The sequence below is a fragment of the Harmonia axyridis genome, chromosome X (assembly GCF_914767665.1).
Source record: "Harmonia axyridis chromosome X, icHarAxyr1.1, whole genome shotgun sequence".
Taxonomy (NCBI): Eukaryota; Metazoa; Arthropoda; class Insecta; order Coleoptera; family Coccinellidae; genus Harmonia; species Harmonia axyridis.
In genome coordinates, this window is record NC_059508.1 from 13738585 (window position 1) to 13764855 (window position 26271).

At 36.1% G+C, this 26271-nt stretch overlaps 1 protein-coding gene across 1 annotated transcript; it reads right to left on the reverse strand.

Moving 5' to 3' along the window:
- Positions 1-995: 995 nt before the first annotated feature.
- On the reverse strand, positions 996-25872 carry LOC123686392 (cubilin). Its single transcript, XM_045626478.1, has 65 exons — positions 25717-25872; positions 25456-25585; positions 25222-25395; positions 24991-25164; positions 24102-24205; positions 23901-24045; positions 23710-23848; positions 23559-23659; positions 23373-23499; positions 23134-23319; positions 22784-22924; positions 22532-22716; positions 22253-22424; positions 21845-21923; positions 21682-21787; positions 21459-21624; positions 21209-21399; positions 20991-21147; positions 20743-20933; positions 20485-20650; positions 18307-18669; positions 18066-18252; positions 17846-18006; positions 17612-17793; positions 17392-17548; positions 17143-17339; positions 16882-17062; positions 16320-16498; positions 15496-15661; positions 15243-15427; positions 15031-15189; positions 14854-14968; positions 13738-13968; positions 13541-13666; positions 13243-13476; positions 12980-13167; positions 12298-12487; positions 10474-10854; positions 10327-10397; positions 10163-10267; positions 9982-10110; positions 9690-9898; positions 9369-9544; positions 9088-9315; positions 8888-9031; positions 8413-8772; positions 8108-8302; positions 7960-8051; positions 7496-7907; positions 7253-7437; positions 6664-6804; positions 6404-6581; positions 6155-6346; positions 4447-4576; positions 4017-4243; positions 3766-3956; positions 3537-3699; positions 3228-3460; positions 2945-3019; positions 2731-2881; positions 2510-2676; positions 2006-2312; positions 1470-1561; positions 1277-1412; positions 996-1083 (listed from the first exon to the last, which is right to left on the reverse strand). The coding sequence occupies exons 1-65, from the start codon at positions 25788-25790 to the stop codon at positions 1067-1069; spliced, it is 11196 nt and encodes a 3731-aa protein (XP_045482434.1). The 5' UTR covers positions 25791-25872; the 3' UTR covers positions 996-1066.
- Positions 25873-26271: the final 399 nt, after the last annotated feature.

Genomic DNA, 26271 nt, shown 5'->3' on the forward strand with positions numbered 1-26271 from the left:
TGAGTCAAGTAGCTTGAATATCAAGCTAAGCCGTGAATCCCTACATTTATCATTATGGTGCAAGTTCACCTATTCTATTTTCTGTGCTTCTCTCATTTTTATATAAATGTCCATTCGAAAAAATATCTGGAAAACTGGCCACAGAAATGAATAAATAAGAATTAGAACTATGAATAAATAAGCTTTATTTAGCGCTCGGCTATTGAAAACAATATAAATGTAATCCACTAACTTAATTATAATTATTGCAATATTTGATATATTCAGGTAGTTTATTGAAAAGAACCAATCCCCTGCTAGATATGGATTTATTCATTAATGTAGTATTAACTTTCTCTACGTAAAAATCATCTCGACGTCGTGTAGTTATTATAATTATGTATTTCATTAGCAAATTTTAGGTTTTCACTCAAATATTAAGGTAACATTTCATTCCTGCCCTAGAATATTAAATCTAATGTTCCATAAATAATTCTCACTCATAAATTTCAAACAATTTAACATATTCCTTATGGGAGTTTTTTTATTACATTTCAAAATAATTCTCATACGTCTAGTTTGTGCATTTTGCAACTTATCCATGCTATTTAAATCAAACATTATTGTCGAGCAATAATCCACATGAGGAAGTACCAATGATCTAAATATCATCAGTGAGGTATTCATATCAATTTTACTCCTTATTCTAGAGATGAAACCGACCTTTTTGGACATTTTATTTGCAATATAATCCACGTGAAACTGGAACTTTTAATTCTCGTCTAATATCAATCCCAAGTATTTCACATTAGTAACCCTCTCTATTTCCTCTTTATCGATGTCAGTTCTAAAATTACTTATGTCAGTATTACGTATCCTATATTCACTACCTATTAACATATACTTCGATTTTTTTAATTGACTTTCAAGTTATTGTCGCATAGCAGAATGAACAGTCTATCCTAACTAAAATTTAATTAATAACTGTAGGTGATCATTACCGAAATGAAACTTGCTTATTGATTAAATATATAATTAATAATTAAGTATACAAACTACATAACATTCAATTGGTTGAGATATTTGTTCAATCGATCACAGGACCTAGAAAATTGAATTGAATTAGAAAAATTCAATAGAATAATGCTAGCATAATAGCAAATTGACTTTTGCAATTGGAAAATTGTTTCTTAATGAAGCGAATAGAGGTGAATCATCAGGTTATAATCCTCACCGAACAACATCTATTAGCTTCACCATAAATTGATGCTTGAATCGAATATTCAAGTTTACATACCGTAATGATGAACTTCGGCAGTATCTTCGTATTGAACTGCAGTGAATGCAGCAGTCCATCCAACACCACCATTGTGGACTGATGACTGATAAGTAACAGTTGCTTTTTCATCAGAAATCAGCTTAGCCGGTGAGTCCTGCAAGAGAAATATTGCAAATTGTCTTCAGAGAAAAACGTAGCTGTTATTTCTTACCCCTTTGCAAAATTGATGTTCGTTTTTCAATCCGTTATCGTATGTTGTTACTTTGAGGTAATTCAAGTCACAGCTTGCTTGGATATCGAGAACTGTGGGAAAATCAAAAAGGGAAAAATTAGATTATGATTTTTCTACATAAGGTTTCAGCTGTCATACTTTGTCATTTGTCAATTAAGAACTACGCCATTACTAGAAATGAAACGATACATGCTTTATCAACGCATTGAAATTGTTAAAATTCACAGTACGCAAAATTTGAACACTTTTGGGTCCTCGTGAAGCTGCTTCTCGGCTGGCAATAGTGAAACTGGTAAAAAATTTGAGCTGTTGGGGCAAGTTATAGTGATGTGAAGATTCGAAACCGTGTGCGTCGCTCAAGAACAACTGAGATTATGGCTGCTGTAGCACGTATCAGATCAAATTGGCAGTTCTAGATCGACAAGTCGCTAATTTTAGAGGAGTATGATGAAAACTAAAATATGTTTTGCTTCTATTGTAGGCTAACAAGTTTTAAATACAAGATCTAATCTCACCAGTGAAATCGAGCTCAACTCTGGTTCCAGTTGGTACTCTGATATACCAAACGCACAAATTGTTGTTCCTGTAGTCTTTTGGATACATAGGACTGGTGAACACTCCGGCAACATCGTAGATAGTACCACCACATCCTCTGCCTTTATCCGTTGATGTATACGTCAAATCGATGTGTAAGTCGATTACATTTTTTTTAGAATGAGCTTTCAACCAAAGCTGGTTGGTTTTACTGAAAATCGAATTTGCTCTTTCATAACCACAAATTTTTCGTAACTCTTCTCCTGTATTCATATCACCGTCGAGAATCTGGAAAAAAAATAAGACTTAAATATTCGCTAATATGACATGTCTGTTATACCATCTTAATTATTTTACTCAATCTAGTCTAGATGGCGACAGAGTTCAACTGTGATTTAGGTTAGGTTAGGTTAGACTTTCAACTGTGAGGTTATAATTGTATTCGCAATTACTTCAATCAAAACGTGTTATACTTAGGTACTTACTTGTAAGTACTCTTCTGAGCAATTCTTCGAGTCAGACGAGTAGAATTCTGAGAAGTACAGAGATATCGTTTTGTTGCTCTGCACCGATATTCCAATAATACAGTCCTGACTCTCCGTAAGCGAGAAAGCAATCTTTCCAAAATCTTCAGTGTAGTTTCTGTTACAACCTGAAAAACTCCAAGTTTAGCTTTTGAGGGTTTTGTTCAGCTATTAAGTTTTACCTGTTAGCCGATACTCGATTTCAAAACCTTTACCTCTGTTTGTTCCATATTTACTTTGGAATATAATTGCTACAGAGTCTGTAGGAGGATAATAATCGAATATTCGATTATTCCTACCACAGAAAGTGTGGACGCCCATTAATGAGTATACCTAAAAGAAAAATTGAAAACAATTGATCTTTGATGTTTGTATCGAGAACTGATCAGTACATACGTAGTTGGTCGAACTTTTGCCTCTTCCTGCAAAAACTGTAGAAGGTCCCAACCCTTCCCCATAGGCTTGGTGTTGCTAGAATTGAATATTTTCAATGAACAATTCATTCCATAAGAAATCCTAACATTTTTTAAATTCTCTAAAACTATTCAATGATGTTTAATGAACATCCAACAAGTGGATATTTTCAAATAGCATAATTTACTTTTCAAAAGTAGCAATCAAAATGCAACACGTCATCAGTGACGTCACTTGTAATTATAAACAATATGTGAATTCTTACATTTCCATTTTCTATTTCCAAGTAGTCGTACTTGCATCTATCATCTGGTGCAGAATCTATCGTTTCATCTGACAAATCGAATTGTTTGAATCTTATCACCATTTTTTTATAACTCGTTTCAGTTTGTAGTAACCATCTACACCTTATATTTTCCGGATATCTATCAGGGTAATTGGGTGAAGTGAATTTCTGCATTTCCTTCGTTACGTTCAAGGCAGATTGTCCACATGGTGCTAAAAATGAGTAAGTTGAGCAAATATAGTCAATGCAGCTATGTTAAATTGCATTGACTATAGATGCCCAGCTTACAGATAATTGGTTTTGCCGTTATTCTGAAAGAATCACTTTCTGATCCACCTGTTAAGTATCTCAAGAATCCATAACGGGTGGTGGTTTGATATTTGATCACAGAAGAAGTTGAGTTGCAAAGTTTACTTATGAGGGTAGATAATAAGGTACCACCATCTCTTATCTGCCAATCAAAAATTCAATCAATAACAATGACCTAACTTTTTTCAATAGATCAGTATCTAAATACCTCTAAGAAGCCACAATAACATTTTCCTCTGGTGCAAGTTTGAATATCGAGGTCAGCAATTTCAAATTCTATCGTGTAGTCTACAGGTGCCATAAACTTCCAATAACAATCAGCAACCTCCTTGATATTAGGGGATCTGATTGTTTTCGGTGATGTAAGATTGAAGGTGCCTCCACATCCTTCGGCAGGACCTTAAAATCATTGATCAATCAGGATGCATCCCCATCTACGCATCTATTTCTAGCACTTACCTGCAGTGAAGAATACGTCCATAACAAATTTCATATTTTTGTAATTTGGATCTATTTTTGTTGTAATAGTTAGGGTATTGTTGGGACTGTTTATGGTCGGTAAGTTCGCTGTGAGATTTCCGCAAAGTGTAGCCAACTTATTCTCCGAATTCTTCTCGAGTCCATCGTAGATCACGATATTATCGTAAGAGCATGAAGCTGTATAGGGTGTGACGAGTTGCACAAACCTAAAAATATTTCAACATAATGGATGTAAGATTAATGTTTCCCAAAGAGGTTGTAAAAATGACTCTTACTGACCAATAGAACAGAGAACAGATCCCTTTGAGGTTTGAATCTAGTTGATGCAGTATATTTATAGGTCTTACCTTGTTTCCAAATACAACAGTAATATTCTCCATTTTATTTACTAGATTAGAAAGATACCTACATGATTGCAATAATCTTCTTGGGTGGTGCGATGATCTGCCATTCACAATCAACATAACCAAAGTAGGAAGGATCTAAAGCAACTGTAGGTGTTGAAATCTTTGTCGGATATGTTATATTACCACCACAGCCTGAAAAAAGGAATAATTAAGTTTGTATCCAAAAAAGCGAAGTACACTGCGCAAAAAAATTAACGCACATTATGGAAATCTCAAATTTATTCTACAACTGAAGGTGTTCTCAATGATAATTATTTTTATCAGAATTATGCATGCATATGTTATCCACTTTCAACGTTTTTCTTCAATACATATGTTTTTTCCCAGCAGGAATGAAGAAAGATGAGATTATCAGATTTTGAATGTATTGGCTCCATTCTGAAATCAGTTGTTCTCGATCAATTCTAGTGATCAATAGTTTTTCTTTCGTTTGATTTCCTACACTCGATCGCTATGCAAAGCGAATTTGACCCAAGAGGAATGTGCCCAAGCGGTAGTTTTGCGAGAAGAAGGGTGGACATACACAAGAATTGCAGAAAGTTTTGGAGTTCCCCATACAAGTGTGTCCAGAATGTTGCAGCGATTCAGGGAAACAGGTATGAATGTCCGAAGACCAGGACAGGGTAGACCACGGGTAACAACTGGCATTCAAGAACGTTACTTGTGAGTTTCTTCGTTGAGACAACGGTTTGCAACCGCTCGCCTCCTTCAAAATCAGCTTGAGCAAACTCATGGGGTGCAAATTAGCACTCAGACAATAAGAAATCGCCTCAGAGAATATGATTTAAGGCCTCGTGTCGCGGCAAGAGGCCCAGCTCTTACCCCAGCCCATCGAAGGGCGCGTTTGGATTTTGCGAGAGAGCATATACATTGGGAAATAGTTCTCTTCACAGATGTGTCTAGATTCTGCCTCTACCATTGTGAACGTTCCCTTGTATACAGACGTCCACATGAAAGATATGCTCAGTGCAATTTCCTGAATACTACTGGTTTCGGGGGAGGATCGATTATGGTATGGGGTGGAATATCTTTGACTGCTCGCACAGACCTAGTGGTCGTTGATAATAGAGCTATTAATGCTGATAGGTATATAAGGAACATTTTTGAAGAGCATGTAGTGCCATTTGCCCCATACATTGGTGAAAATTTCATTTTTATGGACGATAATGCCAGACCCCATCGTGCGCTCATCGTTCAGGAGTACCTTGAAGAGATTGAAGTCTCTCGAATGGAATGGCCAGCAAGAAGTCCAGATCTCAATCCGATTGAGCAGATTTGGGACAACCTCAATAGAAGGCTGAGAAGTTCAGAAAATCATCCAGCTACTCTTAATGACTTAGGAATCCAACTCAGAGAAATCTGGGAAGGATTAGATCAGAACATTTTAAGATCACTCATTTTGAGTATGAACCGTCGTTGCCGAGCTGTAATTAACGCAAGGGGTGGAAATACCAAGTATTAAATCACTTATCAGCATTCAAGTATTTTGAAAATTGTTTATTTCTCTTTTTTCACATAAGATTCGGTGAAATCCTGAATTTTTCTTCCATTTAATGTGTCTTGTTTCTTTCAAAACCTTCCCGAGAGAACATAAAAAATAAGTTATAAAGTCAATGTAGAGTTAACTTGCATTAAAATTGAGATTTTCACAATGTGCGTTAATTTTTTTGCGCAGTGTAGTTTTCTTGGAAATTTCCTTATATTATTCACCTGTAGAGACGAACGAAAATTTGAACCCTCTCCTCACTAAGAAAGAGTCTGTTGTGAATGTGATTTTCACGCCATTCTTGTAAGAGTTTGGTGGTGGTTTAACAGCATCACAATATAGCGTTCTAATTGTGCGATCATAATAAGATGACATGGGTTCTACTGTCACGTTATCTGATACACAGCTTGGCATGCCTGAAAACAATATTGAAATCAAGGTTTATCAAGTTCATAACCTGGAAGTTACATTACCGTATTCCAAATCGAAGTCTTGGAACTCTAAATTCACGTATTCTTTAGGAGTGGAAGGCTCAATAGTATAAACACACTTGATTCTGTTAGGATATTTGTAGGGATAACCTGGGCTGATAATATATTGAGGAGTGGTTGTGGCCACAAACGTTCCTCCACAGTTGAATTCCCATTTTGCCTGCAAGAAATATGGAGTTTGTGGCATTGGGCTCAAAACTTCATTTATTGTTAAAATTTTATCAACCAGAAGTTGACCTTACCATGAATCCTCGAGCCTGAATTTTATCATTGCTTTTAAACCTAATTCTCATCTTATTTCCCGTAGAATTGACATTAGGAGGAGTTTCTCTGCCGCAGAACGTGTTCAAAAGATTCCAGTCTTCTTTTCTCCAGTCCCATATCTAGAAAACGAATTAGTACAAAAATATATAAACATGCCTTTGAGTCAGAAACCCTACGCCTTGCCAGAAGCAATTCTGGCTACCTGTACAGTCAGGACACGTTGAGAATTTTGGAATTAAATAATTGAAACTCTTTGGAGAACTTAAAGTGACTTCAGAGTCACTTTCAGTTCTCTCCAAATCACTTTGTGTTTCAGGGCACTGGGAAAAAAATGAGCTTGGAAAAAAAACACTAAAGAGCAGCAGTTCAGCCATGAGAATACAGGAATAAGAGATCCCCAACTTCAGAAGGCACACTTCTGGACTTCAGGACTGCAACCATTTTTGATCAGTCTTCAGAATATTTTCATTTTGTTGAAAAATTCGTCGAATGATGTTCTTGAATTTGGTTCATAATTAAAAAAATGTTTAGTGCATATGATGAAAAACTTAAAAATTATTGAATCACCTTCACAAAATCGTCGACACAGTTGTCACTTTCTTCAAGATGGAATCTGCCAATGAAGGAAAGTCCAATGTGATAACCTTCTGGAGCAACTACTTCCCACTCACACTCGCTATTATTAGGATAATTCTTTGGATATCCAGGTGTTTGTATGATACGGTTCCTGTCATGGAATATACCTCCACACCCTGAAAATTTCAATTATAACATTTCTTACTAACAACTTAACTACATCACTCAACTTACCATTAATTAGAGGTTTATAGGTAAGATTGAATCCTTTTCCTTTACCATCGGCAGAAAAATGATAATCGATAAGAAGGGTATTCTCCTGTGAAATAATTGAGTATGGAAGCTTATCCAGCTTAGGAACGTTATCTTTGCAGAATTTTGCAATTCGTGGAGATTTTGGTGAGTTACCATTGAAAATTTCAATGAAACTCTTTTCACAGTCATCCCCCAAGTCCATAGTGGAGAAGGAAACATTTATTTGGTGTTCCTTCGGTAGTTTCAACAACCAACTGCACTCAATAGCTGATGAGGGTTTGTTTGGATAGTTTGGTGAGGAAATTTGTCCAATTTCCTCTGATCTTAAACCTCCACAAGGATAGGTGTTGTAATCGAAAGTGAAGTTCAAGGAATCTTCTCTACCCCAAATCTGCAAAATCGCGTATTTTTGGAACCATTGAGTCTAGAATGAATGTACTGACCTGGAGATTGAGATTGGGATAAGATGTCCTCAGAACAGCAGGACTACTTGTATTGGAACATAACGAAAATTGCAAGTTCATAGGAAATTTAGCTGAAAAAAAAAACATAGTCGAATCTATCAATGATTGAAGTTGAGTTAGTACTCACGATAATGAATCATCATAGCTGAGCTTGAACCTAAGCAATTTCCAGAAGTAAGGCGTTTAGGTTTTTGATACATCGTAGCTGCAACTTTCAAAGTAGTATTCCAAGAAGGCTGTTGTCTTTTCCACGAACAAAAGAAGGATGTTGCATTTGGAACTGAGATGCTACCACTAGTTTCGTTGAATGATCCTTGACAAACTGAAAACGAACGTTCAATTCAATGGAAAATGAATAATTAAAAATGATAATAATATAATTTGTTGATTCTTTCAGACATCCTCAGAGAAATCAATAAAAAGTGGAAATACCTGACTCTTCATTCGAGTTGAAGTAAGCCAAAAATCCACGTCCATGTGCATTTGCTGACCAGTAGTATATAGTCATCGAGTTTGAACTTGACTTAAACTGTCTCCTTCCATCCAATGTAGTGCCGTTATTGAAACGAATAAAAGCTAAGTACGTCCTGAAGCTACCACTGTCCATGATTACAATACCCTGATTTTGATATTCTAAATTCTCGTCGAGGTCTAGATTCATGAAGGTAAGTCGTACCCTTCTGCCTTGAGGCACAGTAATAGTCCACTGGCAACGTATTGCGCGATATGCTTTCCTAGGGTAGCCTGGTGTTGATATTCTTCCAGAAGGAGCATTTAAGTTGAAAGTACAATCTGAAATTCAGTTCAAAATCTGTTATTCCCAAGAAGGTAGAGTCTGAGATTGGGTTATGTTCAGGACAGGAGCTCTTTGGTCACCTATGCAATGCAATGTTCTACTAATACTTACTTTGTTTCTTGGCGGTATAGGATAATACGAATTTTTTCAGAGTATATGAGACAGAGACGTGTTTGTAGTAGATGACAGCCTCATTGGAGTTGATAGTTATGTCTTTATCATCAGTTCGACTGCAAATAGTTTTGACATATTGCTCTGAAATAAACGAACATGAATATTGTACATAATTGTAAGAAATATTTCCATATTACCTGTGCCTCTCACTGGATCTATCGAGTAAAATCGTAATCCTTTAAGACTTCCAGCACAACCTAATCCACTTGCAGGCATATCTAAAGCATCTACTTTTATAACGAGGTTATAATCTTTTGGTGCAACAATATGCCATGTACAATTGTTTTTACTCAGTTGGAGTCTGCTGTCGTCAGACGACCAACTTAATTTACCATTCACACCCCTATATGTTCCACCACATTTGGCTGAAAACAAGGTTTCAATATTGAAAATAAACTGAAATGAGTATTAACTTCACCTAAAGTTGCAGTTGCTTTGAAACCATTCTTCGGATCATCTACATCCGTCACATACTTAACATACATCATGTTATCGGTTGAGAACTGAGAATTTGGTTTGGTAATACAAAATTTACCAACTATTGGTGAATATTCAGTTGCCCCATCTCTCACTTCAAGATATTCTGATGAACACCTGAAAGATCATTTCTGCATTTTGGATAACTTTTACGATCATCACGAAATTCAACAATTTCTAGGACAACCTTTGAGTGAAATCTATTCAATTGAGGCTATTCTCGACTCGAATTTGAAAATTGAACATTTGGTCAATCACTCACCCTGCAGAACGAGTCAAATCGAATCTTCCATTGAAATCCAGCTCTATGGAAGTACCAGGAGGAGATCTTATAGTCCAAATACATTCGATGTGGGGCGGAGGAACGTTTGGATAATTTGGCGAGGAAAAGAAAGTCGAGTTTTCAAAGTTATTGAGCTCTACATAACCACCACATTTGTAAGAGACAGCTTTGAAGTGCAATACGAAACCCTGGAACATAAAAATTTGTATGTTCTTGATGCAGTACAAGACAGTGAAGATCTAGTGGTCTAGTAGTCTCATGGACTACTTACCTTAATGTTTGGTGATCCAATATATTTAACGCTCAAACGATTGCTTGTTGTTTCAAGTTTGGGAGCGATTTTGCCACAATATTTTCCATCACCAAGAGGAGGCGAATCCGATTCTAAACCGTTTTTCAGCTGAAATATGTAAAAATTTAAATAGAAACTCGGCAATAATACGCATACCAACCATAAGATAATTGTTACATCCTTCTTCTTGGCCTGGAGCAATGTCGAATTTGGGGAATTCTACGCTTATGGTCTTTCCTATTGCCACAGTAATATTCCACGAACACTGCAGAAAGATTAAGATTAATACAACAACGAATATAATTGAAATGGGTATTTACTCACCTTAGGTCCTCTTGGGTGCTTCTCATCAAAGAAAATCATGCCTTCAGAATCGAAAGTTTCACCTCCACAAACTGAAAATTACATAATATATTGGAGGCATAATGTGATTTTGAGTTAATTGAGAAAACTAGTGAATATTTCACTTACATTCTCTGACCTCAGCTGTAAATCCTGTACCATTACCGCTGTAATCAGTGGAAAACTTAATCTTCATCCGATTGGACGTTAAATAAGCAGAATTCGATTCATTGAAGGAACAGATTTGCTTGATGGACTTCCATTCTCCAGTTTTCTCATTCCCAGAGAATATTTCAATTGAATCCAAAGAACTGCATGAATAATATACACCATAGACTGATCTCAAATCAACCCAAGGAAAATTGACAACCAAATGATTGACAGGAGCCGTTGAAAATATCCATTCACAATCTAATTGATCAGCGTATCCATTAGGATATCCAGGAGACGTCAAACTGTAGTTTGTCAAACCTGCCATGTCTATAACATCAGCTGAACCGCATCCCTCCACTGAAAGATAAAAAGTGCTCACTAAATATTACAAATATACATGTTCTGACAAATTGTTTGGACAAAAAGTCATCCATATAGTTCACCGATGGATCAAAATCAGAGAGAGGTTCTGGCATTGGGGTATATGAACCTGAACTGAGGATCTTTGAAGCCCTGGGAAGTGAGCTCTCTATTTTAAAGACCGAAATACTGATGAACCTTAAGGGGGAGCATGTCTACATCACCACGGAGAGCCAGACCACGTTGAGATCCCTGGAATCGTACTGCCAGGGGTCTCTGTTGACCTGAGAGTTACCATAAGGTAACTGGCCAGAGGCAATAAAGTTACTCTACACTGGGTACCAAACCACTGTGGTGTTTGAGGAAACGAAAAAGCCGATGAACTTGTAAAAGATGCATCAAAGTTAACACCTGCTGGACCTGAGCTTTTCCGTGGGCTAGGAGAAGACCAATATAAGGCAGTGGTCCAGCAATGGGAATTGAACAACAGGATAACCCACTGGACAAACACTTCTAGACTAACTCAAGCCAAGAAATTCATGATGATTTCACCTACCCATGCCAGAAAGCTCTTGAAGCTGTCACGAGCCGAGCTTCGGGTAATGGTGGGACTGCTGACGGGACACTGTCGGTACAAACATCATTTGTACCGTATGGGAAAGTCAGCAGATGAGATTTGCAGGCTCTATGGATCAGAAGCAGAAACAGCTGAACACATGGTATGCAAGTGTCCAGAGCTGGCTGGCCTAAGAACCATTCATATGGGGAAGCCGGTCCTGGATACCCTAGATGTAACGGCCAAGGCTCCTGAGGATGTTGTCAGTTTTATCAACGCCATTGACCACCTCCTTGGGTTTTCATGAATGAATAGGGTAGAGAACAAAAGATCTACATGGTTGCAGCTCCCGGAAGGCTTATCGAGCCACAACAAACTGTGATTGCTTCAGTTTTTATGAAACCTTCAATTATAAATATTTCCATATTTCCAATATGGAAGAAGTCTAAGATCATTAAAAAACGAATATTTCGTCTTCTGTAGATCCAGGAGTATTCTTCATATTCCTGGAATTCGATTGGTGAACTGTTACCCTGTAGAGCTTTTGCATTTTTTGGTGCTTTTGATGATGTTTTTTGTAAGTCCATTGGCTTGTTCATTGCCTTCAATCCACTATGCCCTCAGCTATAGCAAGACACTTTGGTGCCTCTAGCTAGCTGTTTTATTATATTACAGCACTCCAGGTCAGCCTGACAGCTCTTGACATTTTTGAGTACACATATAGTGAGTGTTTCTATGTATATCCTCAATTTGAGTTCACAAACCCTTATGCTATTGTAAACCTAAGATTTAATGTAAATGAGAAAAGCAGCAATTTTGATAAATCTGACTAAGTACCTCCAGCTCTTTGAGGTCTATTAGATAATAGTAGAAAATTGTTTCACCTGTTGTGTTCTTCGCTAGAGGCGAAAGATAACTCTCGAATTCTTCCCATTCGATCAAGAATTTTGAAATGCCGGTGGTGAATGCGACTGTTATGAAGGCCTCGTTCGATGAAGTCTTCACTGGTTCTGGAATTTCATAAGCGCAGATTTCCTTCATTAAAGGAGCTGACGAATCTATTCCATCATATATCTGAAAATAATTATACACAATAATGCCCAAATATATCAGGAAATTTTGAACCATTTTATTTCGGAGTAAAATTACTGTTTATTGTCTGCTTGCTTATTTCAGAAGTAATATGTTATAAACTGAAATTTTCTAAAAAAATTTGATAATTTTCTGGAGGATTCCACCTCTCTTTGCGGCAAGATACGGATTTGAAACTTCAATATGTTTTAGATGAATTCATTGATTAATAGACAAATTACCGCGTCTTTGAAAATTCAAGTAGTGTAACACGAATTGAAGCGTGCAAAATCGTTGCAGACTAAAACCAATATTTTAGGAGATTTAACGATTCTTTAATAGAGATTCGATTTTTACTGTTCTTTCCCAAATTTTACTTATTTTCTTTTAATTTTCAGTTCAAATTTTCATAAACTGTAAGATCTATGAAAGATCTAGGAAAGAACGATCCCCAATTAGCTATAGTAGTACTTTATTCTAGTGTAATCATCTTACCTTCATCCCAGTTCCTGAGCAGTCAGACTCATAATGAGAACCCAGTGATATTTCCTTGAATTTAATCAAAATTCTCTTTCCAAATGTCACAGATATTCCCCATGTATAGTCGTCATAAGTTGTGTAATAATTGGGGTAAAGAGGATTAGCAATTTGTCCGAAAGGTTTTTTGAGAACATTACGTTTAACTGCAAATGTATTATTATTATTTAGCAAATTTGAATTGTATTGAAGTCTTTGTTAGTTTTATTAACTTCAATTACCTATGGAGAAACTAGCTTTAAATCCTTCAGGAGTTGTGGAATAGTTATTTGGAGAATGTTTCAAATATAACCATAATCCACCTTCAATGTCTATATTCTCAGGTTTTTTGTCTCCACAGTAGGTTCCAAGTAGTTTACCACTTGAGTTAGAACGACGAATTTCTAAGAAATCCATTTTACATTTGTCTGACTGTGGCAAATTGAATTCTGAGAAAGTCAAACTGAGCTCATTGCCTGGAAGAAAAAAAAAAAGAATTGACGTGGATATGATAAATGTTGAAATAATGGTTGATCCTACCAGGAGCAGAAACCAGATTCCATTCACAATCTGTTTCGGACGATGCAAGCCCATAACTAGCTATTTCTTTGATGAATCCAGGAGAAGCAATTGTACCACCAAGCGTGTTGAATGTTCCACCGCAAGCTGTAAAAAAAACTTCTTGAGTAAGAAGAATCTTTTTTCTAGAAGAATTTTTGTTATTGTAATCTTCTTACATGAGTCGTAAACTTCGTAGTTTGCATTCAGGAATACAGTGACATCTGTAACTATATGCAGAGCATTTCCTCTACTGATTATCATGTTTGGAACAGTTTCGCCACAGTATGCACCAATTAGAGATCCATTGGTGTTTTCTCCATCATAAATACTGACTAATGGTAAAGAACCCTCAGAACAATCCAAAAAGCGAACGTTCATATGGGTTATGGAAAGGGCGATGTGCTCATCTGGAAATGGGTAAAAGTTTATTCCAAATATTTCATGACCTATTGTTCAATTGTGACGATGATATCAAATAATGAAAAATTCATTAGCTTCCGAAGCCACTATAGTCCAAGAACAGTTATCTAGTCTACCATGATCGACTAGACCTAACCTAACCTATTGTTTTATTTGTAAGGATGATATTAAATGATGAAAAATTTACCAGCTTTAGGAGCCACTATAGTCCAAGAACAGTTATCTAGTCTAACATGATGGAATAGACCTAGGCTAACGTATTATTTCCTTGTAAGGATGATATTAAATAATGAAAAATTCACCAACTTCAAGAGCCACTATAGTCCAAGAACAGTTATCTAGTCTAACATGATTGAATAGACTTAGGCTAACTTATTATTTCCTTGTAAGGATGATATTAAATAATGAAAAATGTATCAGCTTCAGGAGCCACTATAGTCCAAGAATAGTTATCTAGTCTACCATGATCGACAAGACCTAACCTAACCTATTGTTTTATTTGTGAGGATGATATTAAATGATGAAAAATTCACCAACTTCAAGAGCCACTATAGTCCAAGAACAGTTATCTAGTCTAACATGATTGAATAGACCTAGACTAACTTATTATTTCCTTGTAAGGATGATATTAAATAATGAAAAATTCACCAACTTCAAGAGCCACTATATACAGTTATCTAGTCTACCATGATTGAATAGACCTAGACTAACTTATTATTTCCTTGTAAGGATGATATTAAATAATGAAAAATGTATCAGCTTCAGGAGCCACTATAGCCCAAGAATATTTATCTAGTCTACCATGATCGACAAAACCTAACCTAACCTATTGTTTTATTTGTAAGGATGATATTGAAGGATGAAAAATTTACCAGCTTCAGGAGCCACTATAGTCCAAGAACAGTTATCTAGTCTACCATGATCGACGAATTCTGGATGCATTTGTATTTCTCCACTCACTGATGCAACAATGCGTGCTCCACAAGCCTGTTATATACAATACAAATAAAGTTAATAGAAAAAATATGAATTCTGAATGAATAACTTACCTTGAAGAACTTTGCCATGAATCCTTTGGCAGTCACGAATGATTCCCCCTTAAATTGGACAAACATGGTATTGTGAGTAGATGTTATGGTGTCATTTGGTTTAGTCTGGCCACATACTTTCTTCAAAAGTGGATAAGCCTCATTTGGTCCATCGTAGACCTTAAACATTGTTTTTAGATAAACGAGTAGATGGTATTTTGATTTGTTCAAACCTTGATATAATTTCTGTTGCAGAACATATCATTCTTCAACAGTTCAACATCCTCGAATTCCAGATCAATGAGATGATTTTCATCAACTTCGATCAGCCATTCGCAGGTGGTATTTCTGTCATAGTCCTTTGGATAATTTGGAGAGAATATCTTACCTTGGGGCAACGTTAGCCTGCCTCCACATTCTGAAAATTATCATTAATTGAAATGATTTTTTGTTTTATTTGGGAGCTAGTCATTTTTGAATATTTACTCGATTTAACTGAAGTAAAGTTAGCCAAGAATCCTCTGCCCTGGTAAGACGAGTCTGATGTAAAGTATAAACTCATTTTGTTTCCGTTGCTTGTCACTTTAACCGGAATATCTTGATGACAAAAATGTGCGAGTAGAGGATAAGACTTATCCGGTCCATTGTAAACCTAAAAATTTAAAATTCACTTGGTGTTTTCGATTTTACATAGTTATTAAGCCAATTGAAAAGTCCCCGGTCTGATGCACAGTTGGCGGTGCTAATATTAAATCCATATGGTTTTTAGTTAGTACCAACCTTCAAAGGATACGTGTCAAAATTTAACAGCAGTCCGACCATTAGTTTGTGAGATATTGCATTGTGGGTGTAGCTACTTTTGTTATTTGAAAAAAGATGGAAAAAAAAATTTCGTGTGCTGATAAAATATTGCTTTTTGAAGGGAAAATACAGTTGAAGCAAAATCTTGGCTTGATAAAGAGTTTATTAATTTTGAATGACCGTAAAGTGAAGTTGATCGAGATAACAGAGATTGTGAAGATATCATCTGAACGTGTACACCATATCATTCAGAATATATGTACATGAAAAAGCTGTGTGCAAAATGGGTGCCGCGCGAGCTCACAATCGATCAGAAGCAACAACGTGTTAATGATTCTGGGCAGTGTTTGAAGCTGTTTAAGTGCAATAAACCTGAATTTTTACGTCGATATGTGACAATGAATGAAACATGGCTCCATCATTTCACTCCGGAGTCCAATCGAATTTTGCCAAAAAAAAGTAGACCAGGATCTTTTCGATTGGCATGTTAGTTACATGGTTTTTTATACCTGAATAGAATCGTAACTGCATCCATTTGCCCTTTCCATATCGATGACGTCAAAAGTTAATACGATAGAATTGCCAAAATCGGTTTCAAGTTCCCACCTGCAAGCAGAAGATTCTGGATACCCTTTGGGATAATTTGGCGATTGAATAGTGCCTGAGTTATATAATTTTCCACCACAACCTGAAAATATTGATAGACTGAGTGGTTAAATTTCTCTTCGGTCGTTTGGAACCCACAGTATAAAATTTACATAGAACCAATCGAACAAATGCAGAATAAATTATACTCAAATATTTAAGTTTTAGAGGTAATTTCTCTGAGTCAAATGATAATGCTTGTCGATGTATTTCATTGTGCTAACATCAAACTATAATTCAAAAAACATTTTTTGATGCAATGAGGTTTTCATTTTTGGTTTGATTGGATTAAGAGGTTTTCATTGAGTTATTATTTTCATGTAATCAATGTAATTTGTGGATACTGTCAATGGGTCTTTGACCTGTTAGTGTTCCTAATGTTAAATAAATGAATAAATAAAAAAAAAATAAAAATTTTCACTCAACCTTCCAGAGCCCATTCTAGTCTGAATCCTATTCCCCTCATTAGTGTTGCTGTTTTATAATGCAGTTGAATTCTGTCATGCTCTATTGTGAGCAGTTTTGGTGTATCCAAATGTCCACAATATTTTCCGTAAGTTTCGTATAACGGAGTTTCACTTTCGTAATCAGATGTTGTGTATTTTATCTTTGAGGGGGAAAAACTGGATTAGCTTTCAGAAGTTAAAAAACGGCTCATAAAAAAATTAAGTTTTCTTCAATATTTACCTCCAAACCATTAGAAGCACATGTCTTATTCGAATGATCATTCCATGACCTTACATCGAATGAAGTGAATGTGATGTTTATCTTATTTTTAGGCTCAACATGAATGTTCCATATACAATCTTCAGGCAGTTGATACCTATTAGGGAAGTTGGGACTCTCAATAAAGCCATAGAAACCAGTGATATTCTTTTGGCAAACTGAAAATCCACCTAAGTAAAACCAGCAACACAAAAATTTAAACCAAGCTACCTGTTGAATATTGAAGCTGGAATCCTCTTCCTTGATAGCTGACGTCTGATTTGAAACGAATATAAGCGTTATTTTGAGTTGTACGTATGAAGGTTGGATGTATCAGACTGCAAAATCTTCCCAAAGATTTGGAAGCAGCACTAGATCCGTCAAATACCTGTCAAGAAAGAAAGCAACGAATCATCAAAGTAAAGATTGTGAATAATGAAAAACAAATTACCTCAACGTAATCCAACAAACAGAAACTGTGGATTTCAAGATCAATATCAGTGAATATAATTTGTACAATAGAACCTGCACTAACTGATATTTTCCAATGACAATCTGTAAATTTGTTGTAAGGTTCTGGGTACATTGGTGAGATGATAGATCCTGAGGGTGCTGATAGTAAGCCTCCACAACCTTGAACAAAACAGTGATCATATTGAATTGAGAGCAGAGGAAGCGAGCAAACCTGTGGCTGCTGATTCCCAAATAATCTCGAAAGAACCTCCAAAACCATGACTGTCAGTCTTGAAGTGAAGATATAACTGATTGGCATGCGAAGATATCAATTTTGATATTTTTCCACCGCAGTATCGACCAATTAGTGGTGATGAAGCGGACTTTCCATTCCTAGATAAAGAATATTATCGATTTCAGTAGTGCATTTCACGTTTTATTCTACACTATACCTTATTTCCAGATAATCAAATTTGCAATCTTCAGTGAGATCCAGATTGAATTTCGTTACGTTAAGTAGTATCTGATGATTGTGCTGAACTGTTATGGTCCAGGTGCAATCCGTGTTGAAGGACATTGATCCAGCATTATCAGGTGACCTAATAAATCCACCGTCAGAATGGAAATCTCCACCACATACTGAAAATTAGCATCGAATTATTATGATTGCAGGCTAAATTAGTCAGTACTTACACTTAGATTCCTTAACGAAGTTGTAAGAAAGTGTGAATCCACTACTGATGATACGAGTGCGAGCCAATTGTAGAATCAAAGTAACAATATTCGAAGTGCTAATGAAAGATGGTGGAATTTTATTTCCACAATATTTGCCTATCAAGCCTCCCCTTCCAGAATAGGTATTATTATCGAATACCTTGACATTTTCCTGGTCGCAAATGTATCTTTGTTTCAATTGGAAGGTGACCCAAATCACACGTATCAAATTTCCAGGAGGTGCCCTTATAACCCAGTTGCAAGTCAGTGCTGAACCAGAACTGCCTGCCTCAAATTGTGGTGAAATTATTCCCGTATTTTCTTTCAAAATTCCTCCACATCCTATAATCAAAGGTACAACTAGTATATGTTGATATGGTCTATTAGACGTTCATGGAGAACTAATCATAATTTTGAGCTGAAAATTTGCATACTGGGGTTTGAGACAATGATCTTTCTCCCCAAAATATATTCAGGTCTCTACAACTTCCGGTTATACCGAAAACATACTACTACTTCCTCATTTCAAATGGCCCATTTAATTATTCCATCATTAGATAGCTTTTTTGATGACAATTTCACCAATATCAGTGTGATTAATAGGATTCTTATTGAAAAATTGGTGGCTATGACGACATTCGAAGATATGTGAGTCCTCATAGCCACCATTTTTCTTTTATAAGAATCTCATTAACTCACGAACCGTTGAAATTGTCATCAAAAAAGCTAGAAGTAGTAGTCTGTTTCTGGTATAACCGGAAGTTGACGAGAACTGAATATACACTGCGCAAAAGAATCAACGGACATTATGGAAATCTCAAATTAATTTTACAACTGAAGGTGTTCTCAATGATAATTATTTTTATCAGAATTATGCATGCATATGTTATCCACTTTCAACGTTTTTCTTCAATACATATGTTTTTTCCCAGCAGGAATAAAAAATGATGAGATTATCAGATTTTGAATGTATTGGCTCCATTCTGAAATCAGTTGTTCTCGATCAATTCTAGTGATCAATAGCTCTTCTTTCGTTTGATTTTCTACACTCGATCGCTATGCAACGCGAAACACGCAATTTGACACAAGAGGAATGTGCCCAAGCGGTAGTTTTGCGAGAAGAAGGGTTGACAAACACAAGAATTGCAGAAAGGTTTGGAGTTTCCCATACAAGTGTCTCCAGAATGTTGCAGCGATTCAGGGAGATAGGTATGAATGCCCGAAGACCAGGATAGGGTAGACCACGGGTAACAACTGCCATTCAAGAACGTTACTTGAGAGTTTCTTCGTTGAGACAACGGTTTGCACCCCATGAGTTTTCTCAAGCTGATTTTGAAGGAGGCGAGCGGTTGCAAACCGTTGTCGCAACGAAGAAACTCTCAAGTAACGTTCTTGAATGGCAGTTGTTACCCGTGGTCTACCCTGTCCTGGTCTTCGGACATTCATACCTGTCTCCCTGAATCGCTGCAACATTCTGGACACACTTGTATTGGAAACTCCAAACCTTTCTGCAATTCTTGTGTATGTCCACCCTTCTTCTCGCAAAACTACCGCTTGGGCACATTCCTCTTGGGTCAAATTGCGTGTTTCGCGTTGCATAGCGATCGAGTGTAGAAAATCAAACGAAAGAAGAGCTATTGATCACTAGAATTGATCGAGAACAACTGATTTCAGAATGGAGCCAATACATTCAAAATCTGATAATCTCATCCTTTTTTATTCCTGCTGGGAATAAACATCTGTATTGAAGAAAAAGTTTGAAAGTGGATAACAAATGCAAGCATAATTCTGATAAAAATAATTATCTTTGAGAATACCTTCAGTTGTAGAATAGATTTGAGATTTCCATTAGGTAGGTACGTTAATTCTTTTGGGCAGTGTATTTTAGGGAGAAATATCATCGTCTCAAACCCCAATATGCAAATTTTCAGCTCAAAATTATGATTAGTTTTCCATAGACGTCTAATAGGCCATCCTGGTGAACCACACTGTATATGCGCCTCTTAGAGGTCCCTCTATAATATTATTATATTATAATATAATATTGAGTACACATACCGATAATTAGAGGAGATTTCAGACCCAAGACCATGGCTACTATTTAGAAGTTAGCAATATATTTCAAAACTAAGAATTATTACTTATTTAAACCTTTACCTAGATTTGTAACATTATAAGTTGCCTTGAATCCTTCATAAGAAACGCTTTCATCTGATACAAACTTAAGCCAGAGATAATTCATACTCGAAACAATCTTTGGTGGTCGAATTTCGTTACAGTATCGTCCTACTAATGTGGAATTTTCATAATCTCCATCTCTAACCTATAAAAAATGATTATAAACTGATAAGCTAAAATACTGTGCTTGGCAAGCTCAATTCTGATGAACCATATAAGAAAGAAGAAAGAACTCACCTCAACGTAATCGAAGCATGGCTCATCTGTATCTGAAGAATGTTCTAGACGGAAGTCTAAGAATGTAAGTGTTATAATATATCCTGGTGGTTGTATGATCTCGTATATGCAGGACACTCCAGGTGCATAATGTTTAGGATATCCATCTGATGTGATTATTCCAGATTTTTCAGTGAATTTTCCTCCACACACTGAAAAATACATTTTATGACGAAATACTCATTTTTGTCAGGTTCAAACTTTTTTACCTGTCTCGTATCTTAAGACAAATCCTCCAAAACCTGTTGCCCAGTCTGATTTGAAATGGACTGTTATCTCATTCCCGTTTGCAAGGTAAGGTCCTGGTAATGTTGAACCACAGTATCTACCAATTAGAGGTGAACTTGTATCGGGCCCTTCGAAAACCTGCAATTCAAAATGATATTCAGCAAGAATCTCGACCAGTACCACAAAATTCCAGTCTTACTTCGAGGTAATCATATTTGCAGGATACATCTGCCTCAAGATCAAAAGAAACAAACTCTATCTTTACTCGAAGACCAGGATCCAGCTTGATGTTGTACTCACAGTCTAGATCTGATAGGTATCTACCACGATACGTTGGAGATTGTATTTCTCCGTGAATCGAAGTGAATGTACCTCCACAACCAGGTATACCTGAAGAACATAATATATTGAAGCTAAAATCAAAAAAGGAGAACTGAAGGTTTGGATACCTTCAACAACTGAGTAACTCATTTGAAAGCCAGGATGCTGCTGACGATCGTCTGAATGGAAATGGACCAGAGCTACAGAACCTGGTGAGTTTACTGGTGAAGGAAGTCCAGAGCTGTTGCAGTATTTTGCAAATGGCGCAGAATCTTTGTTTGAAGAAGAGAAGATCTGGGAACAAAGTAAAGTGAATCAGCTACTTTATAAACGCTAGAAAAATGTATTCACCTCCAAATAATCTCCGCTGCAATTGACAGAACTTCCTACGTCAAAGCTGGAGAAGTGGAACAGCAATCGTTTGCTAGCCGGTGTGTTTATCAACCAAAAACAGTCTCTTCAAAAGTAAATAAATGAATGAATAATGATATTTTATCTCTTTTTTGTTGTTTACCTGTTGTTAGGGTAAACTCCAGGTGATCCTGGTGATTGAATAGATCCATGGCTGGTAGCATTTATATTGAAGTCACATGCTGAAAAAAATCAACATTCCATCATGTCGAGGCAATACCTAGATTTTTCTCTCATTTCAATATCTCATATGGAAAGTTGTATTACCAACTCATAAGACCTAAGCTCTTCATTTATTAGTTTCAACACTAATTCAGTTCCAAGTTTAGTGTTTACTGAATATCTTCTATCCCTAATTTTAAAATTATATTAATTGAAATTTCACTAAAAAAAATTAAAATTTAAACAGCCCCTTCTGGGTGTTGCAGTTTCTTTGTCAGTTAGTATGAATATGTATTCTGATACATATTCTTACCTTAGATCATTTAAAAATATTATGCAAATATCTTACTTGGGAGTGTTGAATTCCAGCTCAATTCAAATCCTGAAGAGGAAGATGTACCATCAGTCCTAAACCAAATATATACAGAATTGTGTGTTGTGGTGAATGATCCGTTTTTAGGTAAATCATTACCACAGTATCTTCCCAAAGAATGCGATGCTGTATTTCTGCCATCATGTATCTGAAATGATTGAAGAGTGATTATTTCAGTCATCGAGTTATTTTTGATAATGTATTAGTAACAAGGATGAAAGAGCATTCTAAAACAGAGAAAAAGGGCAAACCTACTTGTAACCAATCCTTATTGCATTCTCTCGTATATCTCATATGGAAATCTTTGAAGTGAAGTTTCAAAATCTGGTTCCTTGATGTCTCTATTATCCAGGCACAGCTTCCAACTTCTGGTTTTATTGAAAAATTGGAAGGTGGATATCTCAACGTACCACTTTTCTCACTAAGTATACCTCCACATGCTGAAAATTTAAGAAAAAAATATTGGTTCAATTTATTAATTAATGCAAAAAGAAAATGTATACTCACCACTTCTTTCAGTGTTACAAGTGGAGCCAGTCCATGGAAGTTTACATAAGCATCTGAAGGTGTATCCTCTAGTTAGACAGACACCACCATTTTTACATGGGTTGTTAGCGCACGGAGATAAACTCATGTCACAATTTTTACCTTGAAACATCAAATTTTAGTTGTTTGACTTCGTAGAATCTCTCTATTTTTTCTACACTGAAATATCTTTATACCTTCAAGATTTGATACAAATTTCAATGCAAGGTTCACCAATTATTTCGTTGGTAACTTTTAACTATTTTGATTATGTTTTTTACATGTTTTGGACATTATTGAAATATTTATGTTAGGAATTTTGTGATACTTACCAAAGTAGGGAGGGTTGCATCTGCAAGTATAAGCTCCAGTAGGAGTAACAATGCAAGTCCCATTTTTGCATGGGTTTGGAAGGCAAGGAGTCCAAGGTGTTATTGGAGGGATACAACCATTTGGACCTATTCCATTTCCTGAATAACCTGATGGGCAAGTGCATTCAACTAATGATATAGCATTATCTGAAAACAAAAAAGTAGATTCTTGAAAGAAAGCCGTAAATACAAGTTCTTACTTGGAGAGTCACTACATTTGGCCAAAGGATGACATCCACCGTTATTCACATTACAAACGCCTTTGAAAGTACATTTGTGACCATCGCCAAGGTAGCCAGGAGGGCATGGTCCACATTTGTAGGAGCCCTGTAAAAAATTATCGTTCGAAAGAACTGAACACAATTTTCCAAATAATAATTTCTTACTATTGTGTTTATGCACTCGACTACCGGATTCTTACTACAGCCATTCTGCAAGCTCTGACATTCGTTTATATCAACACAATAAAATCCGTTTCCAGTGAAACCTAAAAACATAAGATTCATCTAATGTTTTATGTTGATCTGAAGACGTTACCTTCTGGGCAATTTCCACAACGAAAAGATCCGGGAGTGTTGATACAATTCACCAAAGGGTTAACTGAACAAGGAGGGCGACTAGACTTGCATTCATCTACATCAACACATCCTTGAGAAGATCCACCGTTTTTGTAACCCTGGAAGATGAAACAATACAAAGAACTGTTCATTATTCAAACAAGGCCTTACCTGATCACATATGCATGTGTATCCAAGATCGGTATTCTGAGCTACACACGTACCATGTCCACAAAGACTGGAAGAACTGGCAGTATTGCAGTCTTTCGATCTTCTGGTGCAATGTACACCGTACCAGCCGTTGGCGCAGATACATCTGAAAGCAGGAAGCCGATGAAGGTATTTATACCTTTTCTTGGTTTCATAACTCACTGATAAGTTCCAGGTTTATTGATACAAGTAGCGCCATTCTGACATCCCAGATCTGTTCCAACGAATCTTGCGCATTCGTTCACATCTAGGTCACAATGTTGACCCTGAATTTATCGACATTAATATGGTGGATTGTATAACTTGTTATTTTATAGTTCACTATGCGTAACAGCAACGTGCTTTAGGGAAATCAACTCATGGATTAACAACGTGAACAATTCGCAGAAAACTGGTCACGAGTGTTTTACATAAACCTTAACCTGGAAATCACATGCAGAGAGTTCTCTGGAAAAGCCATATACAGGGGTTCTCTTAAGGGTGCCAAGGCACTCTGGTATTGCAGGATATGAAAATAGCTGATAAACTAATAACTGCTAGGACTGAACCCTTCTATGGATTTGGAAAAGGATACTATAGGCTAGCTGACCAGCTTTGAGACTTGAGCAACACTCTTGGAATCGTGCCTATGAAAATAATCATGGAACAATTGCAATCATACTTTAAGAAACTCCTGTAGCTGCCACAAGGTGATCTTATGTGCATGATGAGAATGGCTGTGCCAAGTATCTTAGAACTTAATATTCCTATCAGCAGATGAAATTTAGAGGCTCTTCGGTGTTCTGAATCTTTGTGATAATGAAAACTTTAAGGTCTTGCCTGATTTGTTAGCGCTACAGAAGTTCTAGAGGTTGGATTGTAGCAAATCTTAATGCACTTTCAAACATGTGATATCCATAGATTCGGAGTCATGCAATTACGATTTATTGTTTAATCTTTGCTGAGTTTACTAAGACAGTCAGATAATAAGCTTCCTCTAGTAATTGTTTAAAAATAAAGAATGATTATAGATGATCCAAATCAACTTTTCGAAAACCAAAGAAATACTCACCTCCCATTCTTCTGGACAGTGACAAATAAAATTGTTGAAGAGATCTTGACACGTACCGCCATTGGAGCAAGGGTTACTCTTGCATTCGTCTTGGTTCAATAAGCTTGTTAAACTTGCCAAGTCTGTCATTGCAAATTGTAATTGTTTTATCAATCGTCTTAATTTTACATTGGACTGGAAGAGAACAGTGTGATCATGAATGAAGCGATATTTAGGCTCCTAACTCCTTACCATTTGATTGATTGTTGAGTTTGAAATTTTGGAAATTTCTCCCTCCATTTTGGTTATCCTCGGTATAAGGCCTGTATTTTTGCGATTAAGTAAACTGTCGAAATGGTCTATTTTATTGAACGAGTCTTCGAAATTCGTTGTATACTTGTTCAAAATTTGAGAAGATTTGAGAACCTGGCGGTCATAAATATTTCAGAGTTTTCCAACAGTGAAAATTGCTGCAATGATTCTTACCATTTTAACAGCGTTAGATAGGTCAACCCCATTCAAAAGAACTGTTCCTTTTCCAGTAGTCTCTAAACTGATATTCCCATTTTTAGATGCTCTAAATCGAAGATGTCCATTTTGTGATGAGATTTTTGGCCTATAAAGACAGTCGATCAATGAAAATTATATCTTTTTTTCTTTTTGCGGTTTTGCGGAAATCATTGTTACAATTAAAATATTATATCTCATATTTTCGATGATTCCTATTAAGAATATTTAACTTCTCACCTTCTTACTGCTAATGTTTCCAACACAGAATAATAGAACAATAATGTAACTAAAATAAAATGAATTATTGCCATTTTAAATTCACTAGCATGTTTTGTCTGATTATGCACCGACTGAAGCTACTGCAGAGCATGAAACTAATTGAACAATATTGTGATTTCATTACTATGAAAGAGGCGTGAGGTTTTTGAGTATCATTTTACAACATGAATGATTCTAGGGGCGTATATCTAAACACCTCATTATGTATGACGAAAAAATTATGTAAAGATAATGAGATATTTTAAAGTGAAATCTTTCATCGTTATTGAACTTTGTAGTCCATCAGTAAAATAAAAGGTGAAAAAGATAACTCATTTGAAATGTTTCAAAAGAAAACTCTTCATTTCCATTAGATGATTACTGGAAATTCTTCTGGAAGATACTCAAACGTTCTCAAATTAATAAAAAGAGCTTATGTTTTGAGAATACACAACTTTATACCTCAAAATAATTACTTTGAAGGAATGAAAAGAAACAACATGAACAATTTCACAAATGCAGCTTTAATTTTTT

Bases quoted from the DNA above. Each gene is read 5' to 3' on its own strand.
- LOC123686392 (XM_045626478.1), bottom strand. From the start codon at position 25,790: ATGGCAATAATTCATTTTATTTTAGTTACATTATTGTTCTATTATTCT. The intron at 25,586-25,716 runs GTGAGAAGTTAA...CTGTCTTTATAG, and splicing joins GAAACATTAGCAGTAAGAAG to GCCAAAAATCTCATCACAAA. The intron at 7,438-7,495 runs GTAAGTTGAGTG...TGAAATTTTCAG, and splicing joins CTATAAACCTCTAATTAATG to GGTGTGGAGGTATATTCCAT.